At 37.9% G+C, this 26,330-nt stretch overlaps 1 protein-coding gene across 1 annotated transcript; it reads left to right on the top strand.

The window, feature by feature from the left end:
* Window positions 1-516: 516 nt before the first annotated feature.
* On the top strand, window positions 517-24,612 carry DNAAF10 (dynein axonemal assembly factor 10; the record flags this gene model as incomplete). Its single annotated transcript, XM_079721208.1, has 8 exons — window positions 517-699; window positions 10,991-11,091; window positions 13,435-13,565; window positions 15,752-15,853; window positions 18,635-18,750; window positions 19,464-19,598; window positions 22,244-22,341; window positions 24,405-24,612. 8 exons carry the CDS (start codon window positions 517-519, stop codon window positions 24,610-24,612), a joined length of 1,074 nt encoding a protein of 357 aa, XP_079577334.1.
* Window positions 24,613-26,330: the final 1,718 nt, after the last annotated feature.

A 26,330-nucleotide genomic window follows, 5' to 3' on the forward strand; every position in this document is an offset into this window, starting at 1 on the left:
GAAACTCCAGCGCCAGCGGAAGCTTGCGGCTCGAACACGTGCGGGGCTGCATGGCGCAGGCGCGCCTCGCAGGACCCAGCCTTCGCCAACCAGCCCTAGGGCTCCGCCCCCTTTCCTAAGAAGTCCCATGCAAGGGACCTGGAGCAGGAGTTTGTGTTTGTTGGGGAGGGGTAAGGGCTGTCCTAAAATATGCCTGATTCTTATGGTCGCCCTCTGCCCCGCCGCTCGCAGCCAAAACGTTTTGTAATCTCTAACCTGTATATGTACGAAAGGTAAAAGTAAAAGCATAAACAAGTCTGTGTTGTTGGTGAAGAAAAATCTTCTGTGCCTTCAGTAGAGCATCCGGCATTATCTGAGACACCTAAAAGCAACTTGCTAGGGCGTCTGGGGGCGCGTACGGCAAGCGGGAGGGACAAACTATCCTTGACTGTTTGGAGTCTGGTTTCCAGGTTAGTGTTTTGTCAGGGTTTGTCGGCAGTGTGCCTGTTGGCGGAGGCGAAATCAATCGGCTGGACCATGTCGGCCTTCGAGAAGCCTCAGATCATCACCCATATCCAGAAGGGCCTCAGTTACACGGCGTTTGACTGTAAGTGGGTGCCCTGCAGCGCCAAATTTGTAACCATGGGCAACTTCGCACGCGGCACCGGCGTCATTCAGCTGTACGAAATCCAGCAGGGGGACCTAAAACTGCTTCGGGAGGTAGGTGCCGGCTCGAGACTGCCCAGTTCCAAGATCTGGGACTGCCACTGGGGGGAGAGTGCGGATCTTGGGGGTCGGGGGGTCTGCATTCCTTTTGGCCAAAGCGTTTGCCCAGCGTCCCCCCAAAGCTCCGCTCGAGCTGCGCGGGAGTAGCTAAGTTGACCGAGATTGAGGAATACTTCGGAGGCAAAACGCTTTGGTTGGAGACTTGAATTCTCGTCGGGCTAGTTCATCCGCGCGCTGCGGGTCCCTTCCTCCGGCCACCCCCGAGCCACTCTCCCAGTCTAGAGCGAAGCCCGTGGAAGTGACGTAACGACTTCCTGTTTAAATTCGAGGCCCTTCTGGGCAGTGCGCAGTTGTTTGTGGAGAGTCTCTTAATAGGTACAAGTTAGTAAAATGCTTTTTCAGACAAGCAGAGCCAAAGCAGGCACTGGACTGCCTGCTATGTAATTGGAGGAGACAATCTGACAACAATTATTCATTCAGCAAGTATCAGCTGATTGCCTGGTATTCCCAGGCATGTAAATGACAACGTCCCAGATATCATGGACTTTATTTTCTAGTGGGAGAGAGAATCAGTTAAAAAATCAAACCAATGATACATAAAACACAAACCGAGATGAATTCTCTAACCTAAAGGAACACGGTTCTTTGAGAGTAAGCAAAAACAAAAACAAAAAACCAGATTTGGGTTGAGTAGAAGTTAACTAGGCCAAATTAGGAGTAGAGGATAGTTCCAGAGGAAGCAGCTCAGCGATGGGAGACACATTTATCTCCTTAAGAAACAGAAAGAGTAGTAAGCAGGGACCAGACATTGCAAGAGCTGTAGGTCATTTAAAAGATTTATGCCTTTTTTTTGTAAGAAAAATGGGACATCACTGAAGGGCTTTAAGCAGGGTGTGGCACGATCAGGTTTACAAGTTTTGTAAAAGATTACTAGTGAAAGAATTGGAGAATAACGATATTAAATAACACTTTTATACCTGTTTACAGTTTTTAAAATGCCTTTATTTGGGTTGCCTGAAAAAAAAAAAGATCAGCCATACTCAGATGTTTAGAGTCCTAATAGACTGCAGGGAAGTCTGTAACTCCAGGGACCAAAAGCTACGGAGAGAATCTGCTTGGAGGAGTTAGGGCTTTTAGGGCTTAAACTGGTAGGTAAAGGATGAATACACTTGCAATAGGAAGGGTTACATTAGAAGGTACATAAGACTCATCCCACTTTAAATTTCTATGAATGCCGCTTTTCTTGTTCAGTTCGTCTTCTCTAGCCACTCTACTCCTAAACATGGCTTGTTCTTTTCTACCTTTCCTTATGTTGTTCATCACTTAGTCCCCAGTCAGCACAAAGTAACTTTTCTTTACATTGCATTCCTATAGTACTTATTATCTGTGCCAGAAATATATCATTCTGTCCCATGTGTCTCTAATTAGATTGTAAGCTCCCGGAGAGTAAGGACAGTAGTTCTTTCTTTAACGTGTTATGTAAGGAGCAGCCGCTCAATAAATTACTTGTTAAAAGAATGAGAAAATTTATGTCTGTAAAAAGATATAACTTGGGACATTTAAATATTGGTTTATTGATCATTAATCACTTGGGGTCAGGAGTTGGAACAAATAGGAAACATTGGAATTGCAGAAAGAAAAGTGAATTATTAGGAACAAATACTAGTCAAAGCTTAACCAGAGAGTATCTATAGACTCCTGACTTCTTTTTATAAGGCTGTATGACTTGGGTACATTTCAGGAATACACTTGTTCTGTAGAGAGAAACAGTGCTCTTTGTCTATTCTAGAGATTCTGGAAGATTCTAGCAGGTTTTTTTTTTTTATATAACTTTGCTTTTTAATGAAAGTAATGTGTGTTCATGATAGAATATACCAAAAATATAGATAGGAAAAAGGAGAAAAGTAATGTCACCCATCTCCACACTAGGAGTAAAACCACTTTTTATAATTTTGCCTGTATCCTGCGGCTCTTCTCTTTTTCTACCCTAAACTGTCCATTGAGAACCTATCATTTCAAGGTACTGTGCTAAAGAAGAACCAAAGGTATTTGAAAGGTGAGTCCCTCCTGCTAAAGAACCTACTGTCTAAAGAGAGGATAAAACAAATGCACAAACAAATTTGAGAGCTTACATTGCATTTAGCTGTGATGATGCAGTGGAAAGAATATAGGTTAAATACAATCTCAGTGATTCTCAACTCTTACTGTGCATCAGGATCACCCGAATGTGTATTGCTGCTGTTGTGGGGGGGGTGTGTGTCTGTGTGGTTTAAAATATTCGTGCCTTGGTCCCACCCCTAGAAATTCTGATGCACCAGGACTCTCTCCTCTAGACTAGAGTGAGTCCTGGACATCGGTATTTTTTAAACTTCCACCAGGTGATTCTAATAAGTACTAGGGTTGACTATCATTGGGCTAGATGAATTATTTGTTAAAATATTAGGAAACATACTTGATTATATCCTTGTAGAACTCAAGCCTTGTCCAAGATAAAATGAAGGAAGCAAATGGGTATTTGTTGGTGCCTCCTTATCTTGTTACTAAGCAGATAGATAGGGAGTGAAGGCAGGGCCTTCATATATAGTTAAGCAGTTTGTTGAAGTGCACACAGGTGTTTGGCCAAGGGTTCAAGTGAGAGCTGAAATCCATCTCTGTCTCTCATCAAGCCTTGCGTGTGTGAGACTTCCCTCAGCCCATAGCGGGCACCTTTTTTTCTAATTGGCCCAAAGGACTAGGGGTGGCCCTGCAAAGTGGAATCACAGTTGGGGATGTTTACACTTTAAAAATTAGTAATAGGCTAATAAAGTTCTGCTTTTTTAGCCCCTGTGCAGCAGAGTTCCCTGCTTATTAACATTTGGGTGACTAAACCTTTTAACATTAATTAAGTAGTGCCAGGATGTGGCGGAGGAGACACTGACAAGCTGTACTAGACCCACCCACAGACAGAACAAAAATAGCTCTGCTGGGAATTATGGATCATGGGCTTCCTTAGGTTAACTTATTAGAGCAAAGAGAACCAACAGCTAGGTCAAATATGCTCATCACTGATGGTGATTTTCAGTATCATATGGCAAAAGTTAATATATACTAATTTTTTGTGAGACAAATTTCGCAAAATAGCTCTTTATTTTTTTTAACCAGTTTTCCAGCAAGAAAAGTTTTAAGTGTTTGCTGAATTCTTTGCATCTTTCCTTTTCCAAAGGTAAAAGATTTAACAGGGACAGGGAGGGGGCCCTTTTATGAACTATAAAAAAAAAATTAGCTTCATTCCAATGTCCTCTTAATTTAGCTACTATTATGATTTCCTTGAATGTCTAAGGAAAGAGCAAACACCTCTGCTTTTTTAAGTCCACTTGCCAGCATAGCTCAGCCTTTCTGAGCAAAGTGCAGCCCTCGCTGCAGTGCAGATGACAAGATGCTTATACATTTGAGTTTATTTTTCAGTAGGTTTCTGTATTTTGAGTTTAATTTGATTCTTGCAGAACAGACCACTAGTACCTAAAAATTTTTGATATAAATATACAAGGATAAAAGAGATTTGATTTAAGGATGAAAGAGAACATCAGGGAAGCATGAATACCATATATTTGTGTTTTATAAAGACATGAATGAAGGTAAAACCAAAGGACACAAATCTGAAAGTAGGTTTAATTCAGGCCTCATTTACTTCACCAGTCTAGTTCAGGATTGGAACATTTCTTTGGTACTTCCAATGACTCAGGTTGACAGAATGGGGGCTACATAAGAAAATGTTTATTTAATTGATTAACATACAGGCCTGGAGACAGCCTAGTTTAGTAGAAAGAGCTTGGAATCTACTTGGCTCTGGGAACCTTGGGCAAGTCACTTAGTCCTCCGAGACTGTTCCTCCTCTGGAAAGGGGTGTTTCAAACACTTAGTTTGCAGTTGCATGTGTTAGAAAGAGAAAGGATGGTCTAGTACAGAAGAGCATCCAGGATAGTGTCTGATACATTAGTGTTCCATGTATGGATGCCATTTTCATTATTGCTTATAAACGACACCGGAAACTGTACAGTCAGGTGAAAACATGGTGGGAGAAAGAGGAACATGACCTCAGGCAGTGGTTTCTCTCTCCCCAGCACTAGGACTGGGGGATTAATCCATGTTCATTTATACTTTCATTTAACAAATGTTGAACACCATCTACGTGTTGAACAAGTTGGGCACGGCCCCGTTCCCCTGGTACTCATTCTAGAAAGGGAGGAGATAGATAATTGAATGAATAAAAGAATTTTGTTGATAAGTGAAATGAAGATTAAAGAGGGCAAGTGATAGTGATTTGGGGGTTTCACTTCAGATTTGGAAGGGTAGGGAAGGCCTCTTAGAGGTGGTGACATTTAAACTGAAATCTGAGCTGGGAGAGGACATGACGACCTGAGAGAAGAGCAGTCCGGGCAGTGGGAACAGTAAATGCAAATTCCGTGAGGTAGAAATGACTTCAGTGAATCTGAAGAACAAAAAGCCGCAGGTGTGGCTGGAGTGTGGAAGGGGAGAAGCAGGAAATGAGGTCAAAGAGACAGGCAAGGCCAGACTTCCAAGGGCTTTGTACATTTTATATACCACAGGCCTTGGTGCTACTCTTGTGAGTCTGTGCCTCTAAAAGTAGATACATGTTGTTTCATTTCATTCATTGGGTTTGTAATAAAACCCACTTTTAGAATTGGTGATGACAAATGTGAAACTAGTATAGGGCCCATCATGTAATGGAATGGTTCCCAGTTTGGATTCTCCTAAGGTAGGAATTCTTAGATGTGTTCAGGTGTCAGAACATCTGGACATTCTGGTGCTGTTTTTAGAACACCATGAAATATTGCAATAATCAGTTCCACCTCTGCACAAGGAAGGGTTTTCCCAGTAGAAAAATCTGACTATATTATACATACTCTGATCTTTAGATCACAAGAAGTAACCATACATAAAATTTTTAATCTTCATTTCCAGGTTTTCTTATTGGTGTTTATTAGCTAGTATTTCCTAATAGACAAGCTAAAAAACTTACTGAAGAAAACTTAAATTTGAGTAAAACATATCCATTAGCTGTGTGTGTGTGTGTGTGTGTGTGTGTGTGTTTGTGTGTGTGTGTGAGAGAGAGAGAGAAAGAGAATTTATGTTGGTACTGGAAGATCAGTGGTTCCAGTTGCCTGGTTTCTCTATTCCAAAGGGCCTAAAGGCAAAAGTTAGGTAAAGCCGTAACAGGAAAGCTTTTGCTTCCCAATTTTTTATTAGCAGCAGTAAACTCTTAGAACTGTGTGCTTACTGTTGGGACTGAAAAGCAGGGATCAGCTTTTATCTCTTCCATGGCCTAAGAAGAATAGAGATCCCATCAGAGGCTCCCAGGGATAGCAGTGGAATTACAGGAAGCAGAATGCTCTAGCTGGTAGAAGAGAAGAAAATGAGTGACCAGTCTTCCCAGGGCTACTTGGGGAAGAATTTTCCCAGAGAGTTATATCAGTGTATGGTGCAAGCCCTCCTGCAGCTCTTAATACCCGAATCCCTGGAAGCATATTCCTGTCCATCAGGGCCCACCCGTTTCTTGCCTGAGAGGCCTGTCTTCACCCTCTGCCTTAGATCATGGGAGCCATTATCAGTGACTTGGAGCTGGGGGAGACAAATGGGAGGAAGGGGTGGGTAGCTATTTTATCAGTTGGCCTCAGTTGGAAGTCTGAATTAGTTTAGCCAAAAAAAAGTGTGTTCTAATAGTGTGATCAGGTGATTAGCTACAGTGATTAATTAGTTAATTAAGAATGATTAGCTATATCACTACTTTTTGTTTTTAAGCAAAGCTCTCCTTTTTTTAAAAAAAATTAATTTATTTTTGGCTGTGTTGGCTCTTCGTTGTTACGTGCCGGCTTTCTCTAGTTGCGGCGAGCGGGGGCTACTCTTTGTTGCGGTGCGTGGGCTTCTTATTGCGGTGGCTTCTCTTGTGGCGGAGCACGGGCTCTAGGCACATGGGCTTCAGTGGTTGTGGCACATGGGCTCAGTAGTTGTGGCTCATGGACTGTAGAGCGCAGGCTCAGTAGTTGTGGTGCACAGGCTTAGTTGCTCTGCGGCATGTGGGATCTTCCCAGACTGGGGATCAAACCTGTGTCCCCTGCATTGGCAGGCGGATTCTTAACCACTGCGCCACTAGGGAAGTCTGCTAGATCACTGTTAATATGTTATTTCAGGTACTTTTATTTGGGGGAGGGGATGGTGAGGAGAACATAAGTGATTTGGAGTTGGAAACTGTCTGCTTTATTAAATTGACAAAATTTTGATCTCCATGCTGCCCCATTGTGAGATAGGTTTTTCATAAAATTGGAAAAATAGCTGAAATAAATGAATATCAGTTTTCTGGTGTAGTGAATAACTGATGCTCTTTTGGACCACCTATATTAAAAAGGAGAAAAATAACATTCTGTGGTTCTGTGCTTCTCATCAATAAGGTCTCTTACAACCGTGTTATTATAGGCGACTGATTAAACACAATTTAATCAAAGTTTACCAGACAATTCCAAGGAGGCTGTGAATGCTTTATTTTAGACCAGGCTACATAGTAACTGCTAATTTATCCAGATCCCAAACAGTGAGAAAGCTCAGCAAGCTGGGAGTTTCCAAAGCCCTGGAGCATATGTTGATGTCTTTTGAATCATAAAAGAAAAGTTCAGTTATAGTTTGTGTTAAGTGAATTTTATTTTGTTCTTTGAAAATTCCTATGTATATCATATGTGGAAATGCCCAACCAAACATTGAAAGTGGCGGGGAAATTATTTTCACAATGTATGTGAATCGGGCCAACCCTAGTGGGGTGGGGGGTTGAAGATTGGCTCAGCAACTGAAGGGTTACAAGAGGAGGTGCCCTAGAAACTGGGGAACTCTGTGGAGGAGAAAAAAGTTCATCCGCATATACTGCTAAGTGATAAAACATCAAGTCAACAAACAATATATTATGACCCTCTGTATATTAAAACAAATCTATATGTGGTTGTCAATGTGTAGGAAAGGGTCTAGAAGAATGGGGATTACTTCTGAGGCATGTCAAAGGGAAACTTACTTTTTATCCTTCAGTCTTTGGTTTTGTTTGAAATTTTTTTTAATTTTATTTATTTATTTATTTTATACACCAGGTTCTTATCAGTTATCTGTTTTATACATAGTAGTGCACATATGTCAATCCCAATCTCCCATTCCCCCCCGCCCGCTTTCCCCCCTTGGTGTCCATATGTTTGTTCTCTACATCTGTGTCTCTCTTTCTGCCTTGCAAACCGGTTCATCTGTACCATTTTTCTAGATTCCACAGTTTTGTTTGAATTTTTATAGGAAACACGTGTTACTTTTGTGAACGTTAGGAATAAAAAAATTAAAATAAATTAATTAAAAATTTAAAAAATTTAAAAAAAAGATTGTAAGAGACTAAGATAAATCGTTTTACCCTGTTGAGGCTGACAGTAAGTGGAAGGTGCTGTTATACATCTAGAGTGTGGTGTGGGGCAGCCCTCAATTCCATATTGCCTAGAGTTGCCTGGGGCCAAGGCAGCCAGACAGGTAGACTCCAAGAGAGACTTCAGTGACTTGGGCAGGTGGAGTGTGCATGTGGTTGTTTTACTGATGTGATTACAGTTGATCCTTGTACAGCATGGGTTTGAACTGCACGGGTCACTTATACTCAGGTATTTTTTAAGAGTAAATACTACAGTACTACCCAGTTCAAGGTTGGTTGAATCCACGGTTGCAGAGGAACCTCGGATACAGAGGGCTGACAATAAATTATATGTGGATTAACTCCTGTGCTGTTCAAGGGTCAACTGTTACATATAATACTTGGAACAATAGTTTTGTTTTTGTTTTTGTTTTTTGGTCGCACTGTGTGGCTTGTAGAATCTTACTTCCTCCACCAGGGTTTAGACCCGGGCCCTTGGCAGTGAAAGCGCAGAGTCCTAACCCCTGGACTGCCAGGGAATTCCCAATAGCCTTTCAATTTAAAGAAACCTCAAAAGGTTGGCTAATCCATGCTGATAGCAGTGCCTTTGGTACACACAGGTATACAAATCTCTGTGTACTGAAGGGGTCTCAGAGGAAATAACCATTCTCAGTTTATAGGGTTTTGCAGGGAAAATTATAAGAGACGCATAAGCATTTTTGTTTCTTTAGTCACTTGGAAAGAATAATACCTTCATTTTGTCCTTATTCTTTGAGGATCTTAAAGAAGAATACCACATTAAATGCTGAAATCTGCATATTTGCAAACCAGTGAAGATGTTAGAGGTGCCAGCATTTGAATGTCTCATTAGCGAGGTGAGAGGAAAGGCAAAACTCATTCTTTGGACATACAGGCATACCTCCTTTTATTGCACTTCTCTTTATTGCATTCGCAGATACTGCATTTTTTACAAATTGAGGGGTTTTGGTAACCCTGTGTTGACCAGGTCTATCAACGCCATTTTTCCAATAGCACTTGCTCACTTTGTGTCTCTGTGTCACATTTTAGTAATTCTCACGATATATTTGTTATGGTGATCTGTGATCAGTGATCTTTGATGTTACTGTTGTCATTGTTTTGGGGCGCCATGAATCACACCCCGACAAGACTGCAAACTTAATTGGTAAATGTTGTATGTGTTCTGACTGCTCCACTGACTGGCCTTTCCCTGTCCCTCTCCCTCTCCTTGGGCTCCTTATTCCCTGAGACACAACAATATTGAAATTAGCCCCTCAGTGGCCTCTAAGTGTTCAGGTGAAAGGAAGAGTCATAGGTCTCTCACTTTAAATCAAAAACTAAGAATGTTTAAGCTCAGGGAGGAAGGCATGTTGAAATCCGAAATAGGCCAAAAGCTGGGCCTGTTTCACCAAACAGTTAGCCAAGTTGTGAACGCAAAGGAAAAGTCCTCGAAGGAAGTTAAAAGTTCTCCAGTGAACACACGAATGTCTCGATAACATAAAAGTACAAGATGAAGCAGCTAGTGCCGATGTAGAATCTACAGCAAGTTATCCAGAAGATCTAGCTGAGATAATTCATGAAGCAGGGTACACTAAACAACAGATTTTCAGTGTAGATGAAGCAGCATTCTATTGGAAAAAGATGCCATGTAGGACTTTCATAGCTAGAAAGGAGAAGTCAATGCCTGGCTTCAGAGGACAAGCTGACTTTCTTGTTAGGGGCTAATACAGCTGGTGACTCTAATTTTAAGCCAGTGCTCATTGACCATTCTGAAAATCCTAGTGCCTTTAAGAATTATGGTAAATCTATTCTGGCTGTGCTCTATAAAGGGACAGTAAAACCTAGATAACAGCACATCTGTTTACAACATATTTTACTGAGTATTTTAAGCCCACTGTTGAGACCTACTGCTCAGGAAAAAAATGCCTTTCAAAATACTACTGCTCATTGACCATTCACCTGGTCACCCAAGAGCTCTGATAGAGATGTACCCATGAGGTTAACATTATTTTCATGCCTGCTAGCACAACATCCATTTTGCAGCCCATGAATTAAGGAGTAATTCCAACTTTCAAGTCTTATTATTTAAGAAATACATTTCATAAGGCTATAGCTGCCATAGCTAATGATTCCTCTGATGGATCTGGACAAAATAAATTGAAAAACCTTCTGGAAAGGATTCACCATTCTAAATGCCATTAAGAACGTTAGTGATTCATGGAAGGAGGTCAGAATATCAACATGAACAGGAATTTGAAAGAAGTTGATTCCAACCCTCATGGATGACCTTGAGGGGTTCAGGACTTCAGTGGAGGAAGTAATTGCAGTTGTGGTGGAAATAGGAAGAGAACTAGAATTAGAAATGGAGCCTGAAGATGTGACTGAATTGCTGCAATCTTATGAGAGAACATTAATGGATAAGGAGTTGCTTCTTATGGATGAGCAAAGAAAGTGGTTAGCGTTTTTTAGCAATAAAGTATTTTTTAATTAAGGTATGTACATTGTCTTTTTAGACATAATGCTGTTGCACGGCTACAGTATAATATAAACATAACTTTTACATGCACTGAGAAACTAAAGTCATGTGACTTGCTTTATTGCAACATTTGCTTCATTGTGGTGTTCTGGAACCGAACTTGCAATATCTCTGAGGTCTGCCTGTACTTTTAAACTATACAAAAATGACTAAAGGAAAAGGAGGATCGTTTTTTTTTTAATCAGAAAACGTTTTAATTGCCTTTTTTATTATGTGCCTTATTTAATTCCCATAATAGAGCCATAAATATCGTGGATTATGGATAGCTGCTTACATAAATAATGTATCCTCTCTCTTTCCCTTCTATCAAGATTGAAAAGGCCAAACCCATTAAATGTGGAACATTTGGTGCCACATCTTTACAGCAGAGGTACTTAGCTACTGGAGATTTTGCTGGAAACCTTCATATATGGTAAGATTATTTCATCAGTGTTAAGACATGAGATAAGCAATTTTTTTGATAGTCGTGTTACTCTTTCTCTGAAAGAATTCTAACTTTGAAATCTTTTTTGTTAAATTTTAACTTTATAAGAATATGGCAGTTACCTCATATATATTTTTAGATTTCATGTTCAATATCCATTTTAAAATACTAACATATTTTTCTTTAGCTATTTCAAATAATGTTTTTAATATTTATTTCCACACATGCTGTTTGGTGCTAGCATTTAATATCCATATTTGTAAATAAAGGGCTCTTCCCCTCCACCGTGAAGGATACAATATATAAAAATGCTCGTGTATAACACTAAAAAGTTAGATATCATTTACATTTTAAAAAGATACTTGGCATTACAGAATGAAACACTGTATTTTTGTATGTTTTAATTTTTTAACATAGAACTCTCAGTTCATTAAATGTTTTCCTTTTTCTTTTAATGCTTTAGCTGAGCACAAGTTTTTAGGAACACATCTGTTGAGTAAATCAAGATAAACCTGATTCGAATGAGCAAAATCACAATTGTGCCAAATGCTTTTATAATGTTTTTTTAAAATACATTTATTTATTTTTGGCTGCATTAGGTCTTTGTTGCTGCACGCAGGCTTTCTCTAGTTGTGGCGGGGGTGGGGTGCTGCGCTTCGTTGTGGTGCACGGACTTCTCATTAAGTTGGCTTCTCATTGCGGTGGCTTCTCTTGTTGCGGAGCACTGGCTCTCGGTACGCAGGCTCAGTAGTTGCGGCACTCGGGCTTAGTTGCTCTGCGGCATGTGGGATCTTCCCAGACCAGGGCTTGAACCCGTGTCCCCTGCATCGGCAGGCGGACTCTCAATCACTGCGCCACCGGGGAAGCCCCCCTACATTATGTTTTCTATTGTAACCTTTCTTGATTCTAACTTAGAATTTGCTATTTGTAATTAAATTATATTGATATATTTATCTGTCTTAGAGTCATAATATAACATAGAATGAAGCTATTTTAATTCCCCTTGCTTTCACTACTTAACAATTAAGTTAGCATTTATTAGAATACATTAGTTTTTACCTGCTGTGTCATAAACTTTCAAAGAACTTGGGAGAGAGACCAGTCTGAGTGTTATTTTTTAAAATAAATATATTTCAACACAAGAATATGCAACAAATATAACGGTTGACTATCTCCCTAATAGAGCTTCCTAGTATAGTGCACGTATTACTGCTTTATTTTCATTGGTAAGTCATAATTTCATGTTAAAAGAAGTGATGTTTCAAAGTCTGTGGAAACAGTAAAACAGTTCTTTAAATAGAACCTCAGTCCTGTTTAGTCTCTTGATGCTTTCACAATTACGCCGCAAAGATAAACATCATCTCTAAACTAGGTTGAACTTCTCAAATTTTGATTTGTAAGATTTCACTGATAAATCTGGGCCCAGTAATAAATTGGGATTACGTGTCATGAAGAGCTACGTTCATTAAAAAAGAAGAAATATAAGTTGTTAAAAACTGACTTGTTAAAAAGAAATGTGGAAGGAGGCTCCAGTAGAAAAGCAGAAGAGGGGGGAAGGGCTGGGAGGCAAGAGAAGGGTGTATTAGCATAACCTACTTGAGCCACTCACCCAGCCCTGTAGTGTAGTCTTCAGACACACATAGGAGTGGGTACTTTCCTGCATTCCCTTCACTTAATTAACCTAGAATTAGACAAACTTCATCCAGTCTGACTATAATATTTATTGTGACCAGCATGATGATAAACTGAAAAACATAACTAGTTGAAAATCAGTGAGGAACTTAGTGAGAAAATAATATATTATTAAGGAAGAAAGGTATACAAAGTAAACACTGCTCATATTTTAATCTCTCAAAAGGTCCCAAGAACAAACTACCAAGACTACTTTGGAAATATTCTAAATCACTTTGCATTTACTCTGTATTTAAATCAGTGATTATCAGACCTCAGTGTACCAGAAAGTCAGTAGATTTGGGGCCCCATCCCAGAGATACTTATTCATTATGTCTGGGGAGGAGCCCGTGAATCTGCATTTATTAACAAGCATACGTGGTAATTCATGTGCAGAGGTCCTAGATCGATCATCTTTGAGGACCACTGAGTAAAGTGGGCTCAAGATTTAGAATTCCAAGTTGAATGATGACAACTCTCATTGAGGCCTTGAAAGAAGCTAAAGTGGAGAGGAAAATTTGGAAGTAAGTGTGTAAATTACCTTGAGTGCAAAACCCTTATTTTTAAACAAAAATCTCAATATGGCATGCATTCTTAAATTTGAGTAGTATACTAAACATTCGGGGCATGTGTAAGTAAGAGCTGTGTTCTGTTGTTTAGGAATTTGGAAGCTCCAGAGATCCCAGTATATTCTGTACAGGGCCATAAAGAAATTATAAATACTATAGATGGTGTAGGTGGACTCGGAATCGGGGAAGGGGCCCCTGAAATTGTGACTGGCAGCCGAGACGGTAAGTCAGAATATTCTGTGTATTTTAATTTTTTATTTTTAGGCAAGTCTCTGTGCAACAGTATATTCTATGTGGAAATCTTCCTCAATCCTTGATCCCCTAAATCTAACATTCTACTTTTTTGATAGGCAGGTTTGATTGCATATCCCTCAATTGTTTCAGACTTTGGGGGTATTTCAAGTTAGAGGCATAGCACTTACTATTTTAGTTTTGAGCTAGTTCAACTATTAACAACCATAGTTTCCTCTGAACCTTGAGGATTTAAAATGTCTCTACAGGTTTTTGAGGCAGCTGATGATATACTGTGGGTGGCAGCTTTTTTCTTTTTTTGAAAAGCAGAATTAGTACTTGTGAAAATGGTCATATTGCCAGCTGGTTGAACACTGCAGTTCTGTGGTCTTTCCGCTGAGCATTGTAGAAAGCTCCCAGAGCGCCAACTCTGCTTTTCCCCCCTGCAGTGACGAACAAGGGACAGGTCTTTCGGTGTCCTGAGCTGTTCTGAATGTAACAGAGTCAGAATTTTTGTTGCTTCACAAGGGTTATGTAAGTGATTTGGTACCTTAGTTGGTTCAGCTAGTTTTTTAGTGGCTGCTCAAGACCATGAGGAAATTGTTTTCAAAGAAAAGTGGAATTTAATTTTCTAATAGTTTCTCAAGAGCAGCTGTGTTTTAGAAATCAGGTATTTTTTTTTCCAATCATAGAAACAGTGTGGAATATAGAAGGAAAAATAACAGTCTGCTACACCAGCATAACTATTAGATTTGTTTTCCTTTCCAGTCATAGATACAGTTTTACATGTATTATCAGTGTTAATACGATTTTGTATCTTAACCTTTTTATTTATTTAATGTTTTGTCCTTATGTAAATATTGCTGTTTCCATGTGGTTTTCATAATTATCATTTTAATGACTTCATAATATTCCATCCTATGGATGTGTCACAGTGTCCTTAGCCATGCCCCTGTTAATGAGCATTCAATTTGCTTTAAGTTTTTGTTTATTGTTTTGGGAGAGTGACTTTAAAATAATGAAGAAATGAGCATCAGGTATATAGCTCTTTTGGAATCATCATACTTTATGATTTAAAAAAATTGTCAAACTTTCCAAAGTACCTGTTTACCTTATCAGCTACAGTAGATGAGGTAGATTTCCAGTCTACCCTACCAGCATTGATTTCCTTTTTCCCCCCTAATTTTAGAGGTAAAATGGTATTCCATTCCGACTTGTGTTAACTTTTTTCTATATTTGTTTATTAGTTAATTTTGCTTTGTGAATTGTCTGTGTTCTTTTCTCATTTAACTGTTACAGACTTAATATAAACGTTATCAATTTGTATGAACCCTGTAGAATGATGTAAGTCTTGTCACATTTGTAGGAAATTTATTTCTCCTTGAAGCAGCCTTTTTAATGACCAACTTTATTTTATCTCTGATGATAAGTCTAGTGGAATATCTTCCCTTTTCCTGGATTTATTATCTTTTTTTAATAATTTTTTTACCCTTTTCCTGTTCTAACGTAGGCCTTTTAGCCATTTTATTACGTCTTTGTGTTTCTCAAAGTTAGTGACACTAGCTAGTTAATTATCCTGTAATTTGCATTAAAATGAGGGAGTTGAAATTAAATTGAGAAGAATTATTTGTTACTTTTATTAACTCCTTCTCTCTTCTTTATTGCCACGGGGAAATTAAACTTAATTGTATATGAAATGGTATTCTAAAACTCCAAATAAGAAATCATAGATGTAAAAATTACTTTATTCATCTGCATAAGAAAAATGGCAATGATTATATGAGTAGTAAGGAAAAAACATTAAAATGACACTGGCTTTATTCTAAATAAATACTACATTTGTTTTAGTCTTAAACCAAGAAAGTAAGGCATGATTTGAATTACATAACATTTGTGTTTGCCTTGTCAATCATATCTTGTTGATGATGACTTAGGAGCAGTTGTTGGCTTTTGTGTGTATCTATTAATTGGAAATCAAATCAGGCAGTAACATGTGGGTTATATCTCTGATATTAAGTGCAACTTGCCCAATTGGAAGTCAGAAAAATGTGAATATTTTTCAGATATTATAACATCTATAATATCTCCATGTCCATAGGAAGCCATATGAAGAGAATGCAGAGAGAAATGTCATCATTCACTATTGAATTTTGCCAACTCACTTTTTTTAATGTCAGGAACCGTGAAGGTGTGGGACCCAAGGCAAAAAGATGATCCTGTTGCTAATATGGAACCTGTACAAGGAGAAAACAAGAGAGACTGTTGGACGGTGGCATTTGGTAAATTACTGAAGTACCCTTGCATTTGAAGTATCAGATTGTAAAAAGGACAGTGCTTCACGAAAGTCCTAATAGTCTCTTTATAGTCTGTTTTGTGGATTATCTGACAGTTTATTGAGGCAAATAGACATGGTGTTTAATGGCAGCCTCTGGGGCCTAGGTTTGAATCCTCACTGTGCTATTATTGGTTGCGTGACCTGGGGCAGGTTATCAAGCATCTCTGTTTTTTGCTTGCTTCATTTATAAAATGGAAGTAATAAATAATAGTGTTGTTATGAGGATTCAGTTAATGCATGTAAAGTGCTTAGAATTGTGCTTAGATATTAAGTGCTCAAAAATATTTGCTATTATTATGTACTTCTGTCTAACTTGGTAATATTGACCTAGTTTAGAACCAAATGCCATTAGTGAAACTAAGTAGAGCCTCAGATGCGAGTGGTAACCTAACAAATCCTACATTTTGCTATATACAGAGTATGTTTATTTTCTAGAAAATAGTTAGGCCATTACAGAATTATTTCTTATAAAGTTGTTAACCATGTTCCTCTAGTAATATACTTAAAATGAATATTGATCTTGTAGGACTCATTGATGTTTGCCCTTGTATCTCTTAGCACCAAAATTACAATCATTTTTGCTACTAAAGAATATGGGCTGGGACTTCCCTGGTGGTCCCGTGGTTAAGACTGCCCTCCCAGTGCAGGGGTTACAGGTTTGATCCCCTGGTCCAGGAACTAAGATCCCACATGCCACACAGTGCAGCCAAAGATTTAAAAAAAAAAAAAAAAAAAAAGGAAGAAAGGATATGGGCCATATTTCATTTTAAACCTTTATTTTCTTTCCCCTTTTTCTTATATAATCCAGTGTAGATAACAGACATAAAAGTGAGATTAAATGATATATGTGAACTGTTTAGCTTTTTATGTTATTTTTAAATTGAATTGTTATTTAATCGGAGGAAAGTTTTAGATTTCCGATTTTAAAAATAAATTACCACTGAAATTGAGAGGAGATTTCATTGTGTGTGTATATTATAATTACTATGTGCGTATATATATTACAAGCAATAATATAAACTGAAGACATGCACACTTGTGCAGAAATTTCAGAGTTAGTGTTTAGAATCATCATATAAAAATTTATATAATAATTAAAAAGTAATTAACTTTGGGTCCATTAAAGGCTTTTTATCATTGATCTAAGGGACATAAGTGCCATTTTAAATATAGGACATTAAATTTAAAGAACATTTATCCATTGATTTGACCATTTTTTGTTTGTCTGTTTGTTTGTTTTTGTAAATGCCAAGTACGTGCATAGCTGTGGTCATACAAAGGTGAAACAGACTCATATTCTTGCCTCAAGAAGCTTGTAATTTTAATAAAGAGGGCATGCTATCTATATTAATTATAGTACGAGGTAGGAGTGATAAAAGGTCACAGAAGTATGGATAAATGCAGAAGGAATCCCAAGGGAGTGATAACTGGAGAGGAAGAACATACTAACCTCAGACCAAGGATATGTAGCATTTGAACCACTGAAATTGGGAGGGGATTGCAAGCATTGGGAGGAAAGTACAGAGAAGGAATGGTGGTAGGAATAGCCTTAAAGATGGCACAGGGCCATGGCCAGAGGTGTTTCGATGGTCTGGAGGTAGTGGTAAACCTTTGGAGGCTTTTGCAAGAATGAGGTATGATCAGAGCTTTAGGAAAACTGAACTGATGTCATGTAGGGGAGAGAGGCGAGTGACAGAGGGAATATGAGTTCCGAAGCTCTTTGCACTATTCCAGGAAACACGTAGGTTAGATGCAATAAGAAGGGAGCGGAGCAGGTCGATTCAGAAGATGATATTGTAGCAAAAGAAATAAAATTTGGCAGGTTTTTTGAGATGAGGAACGAGGGAAAGGATTACGTCCAAGGTGACTGAATTTTGAGGCTGAATGTAGGGTGAATGATGTTATTAATTGAAGAAGTGCCACGGAGGATATGATGGTTTGTAAAGGAAGATGGTGAGGTCAGTTTTAGACATCATGAGTTTCAGATGCTGTCGTGTCATCTCGGTGGAGCCTGTAGTGGAAATGCAGGGCTGGAGTTTATAAGAAAAAAGGAGTTGCAAGCAGCAGAGAACAAAGGCATTGGGTTAAGATGCCCACAGAGCCTGGCACAGTTAACAGGGGCTTCCCTCTCACCTAACACATTTTCCTCAGCAAGAGGTACTCTGGAAAAAAAAAAATCCCTGGATCCGAGCAGGATGTGTTTCACTGCAGATTATAGATTTACTTTGGGTGCAATCATCCATACAATTAAAAATATATCACAGTGCACCACAGCTTATCTGAGGTTTCCTTGCAAAGACGAGATAACACCAGAACAACATTTTGCAAAATATAAATAAGTTTAAAGTAGTTTCTATTGGCATTCAAATATAGTTACTGCCAAAGAAAGCAATGGAAGCCTAGCTGTATTTATTCTACCAAATCCTACTACCATTTGAACTGTTAGTCTTTGCAAATAGAGAATAGAGAGAATTTGAAATCCAATAAACACTTTATATATCCCTTGAGTATACAATCTCAATGAATGAGCTTTTTCTTGTAAACAATATTAGATACCAAATTAATAATCTTGATGTCCTGTCAGGGTTAATAAAATGAGATTCTACCTAATGTGATTTCTTCACCTGATTTGACACAAGTTATCTGTGTAGTTTTGTAAGTTTTTTTTTAACAGTCTTCATATGAGCATTTATGAAGGTCTGAAATGTTGTGTTTTGATTTCCAGGCAATGCTTACAATCAAGAGGAACGTGTAGTGTGTGCTGGCTATGACAATGGAGATATCAAGCTGTTTGATCTCAGAAATATGTCTTTACGGTGGGAGGCAAATATAAAAAATGGGGTAACGTACATTTGGATTCTTCCCAGATTCTCTGAATGTGTTTTTACCCACCCTGAACTACTACAAAAGGAAAGCTCCTCTGATAACTCATTTCAGTAAAACCCCTGTGTGCATGCATGATTTTAACCTTTTGGGGCTTAACCTTGGAGGGTCTGATAAAAATCAGGGATGCTCTCTTCAGAAAGTGGACACACACCCAGATGTGGTGTGATGTCCAGGTGAGTCACTACGCCTGTGGCCCATCTGTGGACTCCTGTGGGCCATCAGTGTGGCATTAAAATGACCTAGTAAGAGGCCTTCTTCTGCTAATATCAGCAAGCTTGAACTTGTAATAGCCTCCCAAGTACCTTCAGGTTTTTGGTTCCCAGGTTGTACATCTTTAGTGAAGAATGTGGTTCCCTCCTGTTTTCTGTAGTCAGCCTTGACTTAACTTTATAAAATAATTACATAATAACAATAAAAAGTTAAATTATGGCTTTCCAAATGTACCCACGAGAACAGGGTACCCTAGATGATTTTGTGGATCTTATTAACCAAGAAGAAATTTTTATAGTTACAAGTATTTGATATATGGATTCAAAGATAAAGTGATTATTTAAAATGCTTTCACATGAGCTGATAATGTTAAAGTTGTTTTACTTAGTTTGAAAGAACCTCTTGAATAATAATCATTATTAAATGAATGATCACTAATAAATATTCTCTATTTTCAGGTATGTAGCTTGGAGTTTGACAGAAAAGACATAAGTATGAATAAGTTAGTAGCTACGTCTCTGGAAGGAAAGTTTCATGTTTTTGACATGAGAACACAGCATCCAACCAAAGGTTTTGCTTCTGTTTCAGAAAAGGTAAATATGAGGGAAATGTCTTTCTATGAAGAGGAATATTCGCTATAGCTTGTTTTAGACTGATAAATAGAATGAGACACCAAGTTCCTTCCAGGTTTTTATATGAAGGGAGCTATTTTTAATATATTCTTGTAGGATCTTGACAAGTTTTTCTGTGCAAAGAGTACTTTTCTAAAGTTTGTCAATTTTAGACTTTTTTTTTTCATTGAAGTGTAGTTGATTTACAATGTTGTGTCACTCTCTGCTAGACTTCTTGATTATAATAAAGGCCTCAGTTGTTAATGATTCTTATTTTGTAGTTTAGGAGCAATCACAAGAAAACTAGCTGGTTTAGGAATTTGGTCAACAAAACCTAGCCTGGTGTTTCCTAATAAATATATATTTGTATTAATACCTAATTATATACTTCTAGGTATATGCCAATATATATTCAATACTAATTATATACTTTGCAAAGTATATCAACATATATACATTATGTCATTTCATCACATTTTATTTTATATTCCAGTTTGATATATTAAATGAGATTATTTAAAGTGCTAATCACTGTGATTGGTACATAGTAGCAATGTAATTATAAATTTATTTATTCATACATACATATTTGCATACTTTGCCTTGTTCCAAATTGTATTTTAGGTAGCTTAGAGGGAAACATTTGGTATTACAACATTAGAAAAATTGATGAAGAAAGCTGCACAAATGGAAAACACTGGTTTAAAAAACTGAAGTTGATGTCTGGAGTAAGGGGATTGCATAAAATTCATGCTGAAACATCCTGTCATTTGCAAGAGATGGGTTGGAAATGTCACTCTGAGCTTTCTTGAATATAAAAATAAAGAAAAATCAGTTATAGATTTGTAGTTTCCGTAAGATTAAAATATGTAAGTTGCTCAAGAAATAAAAATCCACTCCCTTGCTCCCTTTCCCTATGTCATGGAGTCAGTAGTACTTCCCAAACCTTCCTATTTTGTCTTATTTCATTATTAAAATAATTATTATTGCATGTAAATTACTGTTACTGCCTGATGAACTATATTCTTAAGGTAACTAACTATACACTATAATATTGTTTTGCCTTTGTCATTTCAGAAGTATCTGTCCACAACATAAAGCACTTACTAAATTGTTCCAAATACAAGTGCAACACATTTCTCATTAACTGGAAATTATAGTGTGTCTCCAAAATTTTTCTGTTACGTTTAGTTAATCCAGTAATTGCTAAATCTGTCAAATAAATGACTGGTGTATTTTAACAAGTCATTTCCCCTCTTTTTGCTTTTTATCAACTTCCAGGGGAAAAAGAGAAGTTTAAGCTACAAAACAAATTAAGGTTTAACAGCTTGAACCTAATCACTTGAGGACTCTCACACACTTAAAGTGTGCATTTTGAGATATGTGTTTTTCTCTGCTAATGGTAATTCTCTTCAAAGACTGTTAAAATCAAATGTCAAGACTGATCATCAACTAAAATGCAAAGTGTCTTATGTGTGGCTTAGCTCAAGTTGGCTGGTCTCATTGCTTCTATAAAGCAGAAGTCTTCCCTCCCTCCCTCCCTCCCTCTCTCCCCCTCCCTGTCTTGTTAAATTCTCCACAGTGAATGTAGCATTATTAGGATTGATTTACAAGCTGTTAACCTTCATCCAGTTGCCATTTCTATCTTTTTGTTTAATATGACTGATAAAGGCCTGGGCTTATAACCGTAAACACCGTCTATAAGTCCTCCTGGTACTTATTTTGAAGACTAGACAAGGCAAATAGTGTAAATTGAAGATAAGACTGAGAGCTTTACATAGAATTCATCCTGTTTATGGGAACTCCCAGTACTTTCCACTCCGTTTTGCTGTGAACATAAAACTGCTCTAAAAAAATAAAGTCTATTAAAAAGAAGTTCAATCTATCCTTTTTTTCCCTTTAGGAAGAAGTATTTCTTTGTATTTTGAGGCTTTTTTCCTCCTTAGAGTGAGCTAGAGATATTTAAATGTATAAAATCTATTTGTGTAATTTGTATGATACTATAAGGTTAAATGTTAAGACTTTTAATCTGATAATCTTTTGTTTTTAATCCAGCAGAACTTTGTTTTGTAAGACAGTAAAGAGGACTGATGGTTCTTTTCCTAATTCCTGATGGGCCCCTGTAACTCTCTGTAGCCATTATAAAGAGAAGTGCCAGAAAATAGTCAACTTTTATAATAGTAACTATAATTGAAGTGATAGATGCTGTTGAAATTGTTGTTGAAGTGATAGAGGTAAAAATCTTTTTTTTTTACAGGTTTCTCTTCTACGACAGTCTTTTTTTTTTCTTCCTCTATTTTATTGAAGTGTAGTTGATTTACAGTGTTGTGTTAATTTCTGCTGTACAGCAAGGTGATTCAGTTAACATATACATACATTCTTTTTCACATTCTTTTCCATTATGGTTTATCACAGGATATTGAATATAGTTCCCTGCACTATACAGTAGGACCTTGTTGTTTACCATCCTGTATATAATAGTTTGCATCTGCTAATCCCAAACTCCCAATCCTTCCCTCCCCCACCCCTCTTCTCCCTTGGCAACCACAAATCTGTTCTCTGTGTAGGATAGTCTTTCTTTATCATATAAACTTATAAACCACTTGTGTGCCTCTCATTCTGTTCAGGCTCATAAATCTACTGTGTGGCAGGTCCGACACCTACCACAGAACAGAGAGCTCTTCCTGACAGCGGGAGGCACCGGCAGCCTGCACCTCTGGAAGTAGTAAGTCCCTACCAGTGCACAGTGCTCCTTTTTAAGTTACTTGTGGGTGTAAAGTAGGATTCGATTGAACTTTTTGTCTGTTTTTCCTCCTTTGACTTGGTTCATTTTGATATGATTTTAAATTTCATGGTATTACATAAGCATTACTCTCTAAGCCTTTTTTTTACTAATATACTTATTTTATACTTTTTAAATATTAACATTCTTTTGACACACCAAATATGTTTTTTAGTGACATCTTCCATATATTAGAGTAGCTCATGAACAATTCTTTTCATAGATTTGAAATCATGGTTTTTGCTAGTTTTTTTAAAAAATAGGAAAACTTTGACCAAAGGCTTTTGTGAAATATTATAATTCAGCCATTAGAGCAGTACCTCTAGAAGAAAGGAAAAGGGTTGAAATTCTTAGTTTTGGTTCCTGATAATTGACTTGCCGAAGTTCAGGTAACATCACTGTGATAGAACAGACACAGAGCATGAGGACCCTGATTGGTCTCCAGGAAAAGCCTTGTCATTGCGTTTGAGCGTCAGCCCTTAATATATATTTGCCTTTTCCAGTGGGATTTTTCTCTTTCCTATAGATTCTTTCTTCTTTTCCACTTAGAAAAGACCCTTTAACATTTCTTTTAAGGTAGATTTAGTATTGATGAACTCTTTTAAGTTTTTGCTTGTCTGAGAAGTTTTTTTTATCTCTCCTATTCTAAATGATAATCTTGCTGGGTAGAGTATCCTAGGTTGCAGATTTTTCCCTTGCAGAACCTTGACTATATCACTCCCTTCTGACCTGCAAAGTTTCTACAGAAAAATGAGCTGATAGCCTTATGGGGATTCCCTTGTATATGACTTTTTGTTTTTCTCTTGCTGCCTTTAGAATGTTTGTATACTTAATGTTATCCCAGAGATCTCTTAAACTGTTTTCATTTTTTAAAATAAATTTATTTATTTTATTTATTTATTTTTGGCTGCATTGGGTCTTCATTGCTGCACGCGGGCTTTCTCTAGTTGTGGCGAGCGGGGGCTACTCTTTGTTGCGGTGCGCGGGCTTCTCATTGCGGTGGCGTCTCTTGTCGCGGAGCATGGGCTCTAGACGTGCGGGCTTCAGTAGTTGTGGCTCATGGGCTCTAGAGCACAGGCTCAGTAGTTGTGGCGCATGGGCTTAGTTGCTCCGCGGCATGTGGGATCTTCCCGGACCGGGGCACAAACCCGTGTCCCCTGCATCGGCAGGCGGACCCTCAACCACTGCGCCACCAGCGAAGCCCCTGTGTTATCTTTTAAATACTAAATAACTGCAGCCTCTGCCAAGAGACATGAAAAATGTTCTGTAACCTGTTTATCCATCTGAATGTTTTATTCCCTTTAAAAAATCAAAAGAAGGTGTAGGGTCTGTGAGGAAGAAAGAATAGAATGTTATCTGCTTATCACTACTTCTGTTTCTGTTCTGCTTCTGAGTTGCTTCATGCCTTTTAAGTCTTGGTCTTTATTAGCACTTTTGAAATAAAGGTAGTATCATAGTTGATACCTAACAGGCTTTAAAAGACCTTCTGAGAAGGAATACCCCTGTATCCCTCCATAAGGGAGGGGTGTTCCATTTTTCCCTCTCTCAAATCTAGACCAAGTCATAGTTATGAGCTGTTAACCTTCAGCCCTTCTTATTTTATAAATTTATATTTTCAGCTGATAGAAAATCAAATGTTCTAGGAATCACTGTTTTCTTTTTTGAGGCAGTGATGTCTAGAGCACCGAGTCAATTTATTAAAGAATGATAGATCAACCTAGAACTTTCATAGTAAAAGAAAAGATACCTACTCATGCTGAACAGAAATGATGTTTAAACGTTTTTAGTAGATCGAATGCTTCTTTATGAGACTTTGGGGGGTTGGGATTGAGGTTGAAATACTGTCTCCTTATTTCCATACAACTCAGTATTAGAAAGGTGCCTTAAGTATTTATCAGTTCCAGTAGTCAAGTGAGAAATAAAAATAGTTATTGGAGTATATGTATAAGAATAAAATGACGAATGCTAAGACTTATCTCCTCTTACCACTTTGATCTTGTTTTCAGCGAATACCCAATTCAGCGGTCAAAGAAAGATTCCGAGGGTGTAGAGATGGGAGTTGCGGGTTCGGTCAGCCTTCTGCAGAATGTTACATTGTCTTCCCAGCCCATTTCAAATTTGGACTGGAGTCCAGATAAGAGGGGTCTGTGCATCTGTAGTTCATTTGATCAAATGGTAAGAGTACTGATTGTTACAAAACTCAACAAAATTTGATCTGAAGACTCTGGACTTGAAACCTTCCAAAGCAACACTCAAGAGGATTTAGACTACGTTCTGGGATCCTCTGATTCTCATTGAACAAAGTGGGATTTGACTGATGAAAAAAGGACCCAGATGCAAACCTCTGGGCCAGCATCCCTCCGGGTGAAAGGCCACACGGTGTGTCCAGCGACCTGACTGGATGGTGGTTTGCTGTTGCACATAGGGGCACCACAGTCACCAACTCTGTTCCTCTCCCCTCCATTTCTAGTAAAAAGTTGAAAGTTTTCTATATTTAATTATTTTAAACTCGTTTTGTATCCCCAAAGTTCCATATTCTGTAATAATACTTGTGTTGCATTTTAGAGTTTACAATTTTGTAGCAGTGACTTAATTTGGTTTAAAATAGTTTGCCTTGGTAAGACTATTGTGAATTAACCTTCATAAATAAATACACTTTGAGACATTTCAGTGTCAGTAAATCTCTGTAAAGAACATTACTTTATAAAATACCAAAATGGCATGATCAGCCGAGATTTAGGCCATTGTTTTCGACCGTTTAACTCATAAAATGAAATAGTATGATTGACAAAGACCTCTTTTTTAACTTAAAAAGCAGGAGTTGAATTCCTGAGACTTTCTGGTTGTTGACTGTGGTTATGTTGTTTGAGATGTATAAGATTGTGGGGCTTTTGGTAGCCCTGTTTTTTGTCAAACTTTTTAATATATTTTGTGAATAAATTTTGTTTTTGAAATCTGTAGAAGTTTTGATTCTTTTTTTTTTATAAATTTATTTATTTTAGTTTTGGCTGCGTTGGGTCTTCATTGCTGTGCGCTGGCTATCTCTAGTTGCGGAGAGCGGGGGCTACTCTTTGTTGCAGTGCGTGGGCTTCTCGTTGCCGTGTCTTCTCTTACTGCAGAGCACGGGCTCTAGAGCACAGGCTCAGCAGTTGTGGCTCATGGGCTTAGTTGCTCCGTGGCATGTGGGATCTTCCCGGACCAGGGCTTAAACCTGTGTCCCCTGCATTGGCAGGTGGATTCTTAACCACTGCTCCACCAGGGAAGCCCTAGAAGTTTTGATTCTTTTAACAGGAGTAATAAAGCCAACACAATCCCTTCTTTTGCTTTATAAATACTTAATAGGTACCTCTTAAGTCACTTTGTTTCTCCAGTGCCCACCATGTCTGTAGCTAAGCTCAGAGGAATTGAATTCATCACCCTTTAATTAAGCACCGCCCCCTTTCAAGAGACAGAACCACCTAAAACATTCATAAAATTCATGTGATTTCGGGGGTTCTTGGAAAATCACTTGTTTGGAATATAAAATTCAGAAAATTAAACTTTAAAAGAAATTCCCAAAGTGTTTATAGAGCAATACTATGGACATAATTATGAAAGTAAAAATTAAATTGAACTTTAAAAAAGCCTATCCCTGATGGGTTTTGTTTTTGTTTTTAATTTTCAAAGAAAAAATGAAAAATTTGTGAAATTCTTTTAGAACACTTATATTTGGTGATATAATTAGAGAAGCTTAAGTCAAAAACAATAAACACTTGAATTTCATTAAATCTAAGATGTCATTGATTGTGAGGTTATATTATACCACTGAGAAAAATATTGCCAATGAAACTGATACAATGCTTTCTTATCGCTTAGCATTTCTTTAATATTCATTGAATGTTCTTTTAAACTTATTTAGATGTAGGTGTTTTTCATTATATTGTACGTCCTTT

Source organism: Hyperoodon ampullatus, assembly GCF_949752795.1.
Source record: "Hyperoodon ampullatus genome assembly, chromosome: 15".
NCBI lineage: Eukaryota > Metazoa > Chordata > Mammalia > Artiodactyla > Ziphiidae > Hyperoodon > Hyperoodon ampullatus.